The 1,704-nt window shown below is 70.8% G+C and overlaps 1 protein-coding gene across 1 annotated transcript; it reads right to left on the bottom strand.

The window, feature by feature from the left end:
- Nucleotides 1-59: 59 nt before the first annotated feature.
- LOC127750912 (uncharacterized) lies at nt 60-1,597 on the bottom strand (the record flags this gene model as incomplete). Its single annotated transcript, XM_052273592.1, has 3 exons — nt 1,193-1,597; nt 329-595; nt 60-245 (listed from the first exon to the last, which is right to left on the bottom strand). Coding segments are annotated over exons 1-3 (462 nt in total), but the record flags the coding sequence as incomplete, so codon positions are not given.
- Between the last annotated feature and the right edge of the window lie 107 nt (nt 1,598-1,704).

Below are 1,704 nucleotides of genomic sequence, written 5' to 3'. Positions count from 1 at the left end.
CCCCCCCACACACACACACACACACAAAACTCAGACCAGGACAGAGGACCGGTCCTCACCTGCACCAGCGAGTGGAGCCGCTCCAGGCTCGTCTGGGTGGCGAGGGTGACCTTGTACTCGGCGGACAGCTCGGCGAAGCGGCCGCCCACCATGGCGTGATCGAACATCTTCAGCACTCGGCGGTTGTCCCAACGGCCGAGTGCTGGCTCCACGGAGATGGTGTCCGGGTCCTCCTCGACGTTGGGCTGGCGACATGACATGACGGCAGAGTGAATAAGCAGTTGTAGCACGACCGAAGGGCGTCGGCGGGGTGTGAGGGGCGTCTTACCTGCTGGTCCAGCTCGTCCTCGGGGGGCAGCGGCTCCAGCGGGTCCTGCTGCTCCGCCGGCAGCTCGGCCCTGTTGTCGTCCTGCGGGCCCTGCGGTCCCTGCGGGTGCTGCTGGTGGGCCTTCACCAGGGCGGCGCGGCCGTGGCCGGGGAGGTGGCCCGGGCCGCAGTCCGTGGTGGAGCTCAGCAGCCGCACCGTCAGCAGGATGTTGGAGCATGTTAGCAGGAGCACCCAGAGCAGGCCGACGTTCCTCAGGCGGCAGCCGACCTGCGCAGCACGGAGCAGCACGCAGCTGTAGGCCGGGCGGGGCGGGCGCGGGCGGCGGCGAGCCGGCCGGTCGGACGGCCCCTGCACTGTTGCAGCGACGCAGTCCCGCTTGACACGCGGGACGCTGGGTTGCCTACCCGCCCTCCGTTGGGCGCTGAGGTCGAGGGGGTGTCCGGGTGCGTCGCCCGCCGCCTGCACCACAGAGTACGACAGGGTGACTCTGGACGCACACTCTGCCACACTCGAGTTTCGGCGCGACTAAAAGCGTTTGGCGTGGGGCGTTCAATGGCCGTGTTGCTCGTCTGTTGACGAGGGCGCGGGGCGGGGCGCGCGCGGCCCTTCGCCTTTGTTTCCCGGCCATGTCCTTAAGCCTCTCAACAGCCCTTCAGGCAGGGCCGCGGGACCTGAGGAGGGGTGCTGCAGGACGCGCCAGCCGCGGGCGGCGGGGATGGAGGAGGGGGTAAGGGAGGGGGGCACTGACAGGGACAGGAACGGGGACGGGGGGCAGCGAAAGGTCGGCGAAGCGCGCCGCGTCACTTTGCCCGGGGCCGGGCGGGTCTAGCCGCCGGCTCTGAGGCGGGGGCGCCGCACCCTTACCTGGAACATTGGTCGGCGAGGATCGTTGGTCCGAGGTTCAGGCCCGCGCGAGCAGCACGCAGGCCGCCAAGCCCCTCTCCGATGTCTGCGACGCCGACTGCGAGCATTGGGGCGCGGCCAGGGGCGGCTGGGCTGCGGGCGGGGCGGGCTCACATGACCTCACGGGGCCAGCTGCCCTGCGCCTGCGGCGGCGAGTTCAGGAGTGGGCGCCGCCCTGCCCTGCTGGCCCTCTAGCCCACGCTAACCATAGGCAGGCCCGCAGGCTGCGAGCGGGCCGATCTCCAGGGTAGTGCCGTCACACTCGCACTCAGGCACAGGCCAAGTCCAGGCGGCGGCGGCCCGGGGCCGGGGGTGGCCCGAGCATGGGCCCGAGCCCGGGGGTTGTCTGCGCATGCCCATGCTGGCCGTGCTCCTGCTCCCTCCCCCCATCCGCTCTCTCTCTCCACCCCCGGTCCGGGTCGATAACGCTACGGGGATGCTTGGAAACAGCGGAGGGAGGGAAAAGGGAGGGG

This window comes from Frankliniella occidentalis, unplaced genomic scaffold (genome assembly GCF_000697945.3).
Source record: "Frankliniella occidentalis isolate FOCC.00 unplaced genomic scaffold, Focc_3.1 Scaffold286, whole genome shotgun sequence".
NCBI classification, from domain to species: Eukaryota; Metazoa; Arthropoda; class Insecta; order Thysanoptera; family Thripidae; genus Frankliniella; species Frankliniella occidentalis.
The sequence above is the reverse complement of the archived record's forward strand: the minus strand, read 5'-3'. Positions and strand labels throughout refer to the sequence as shown.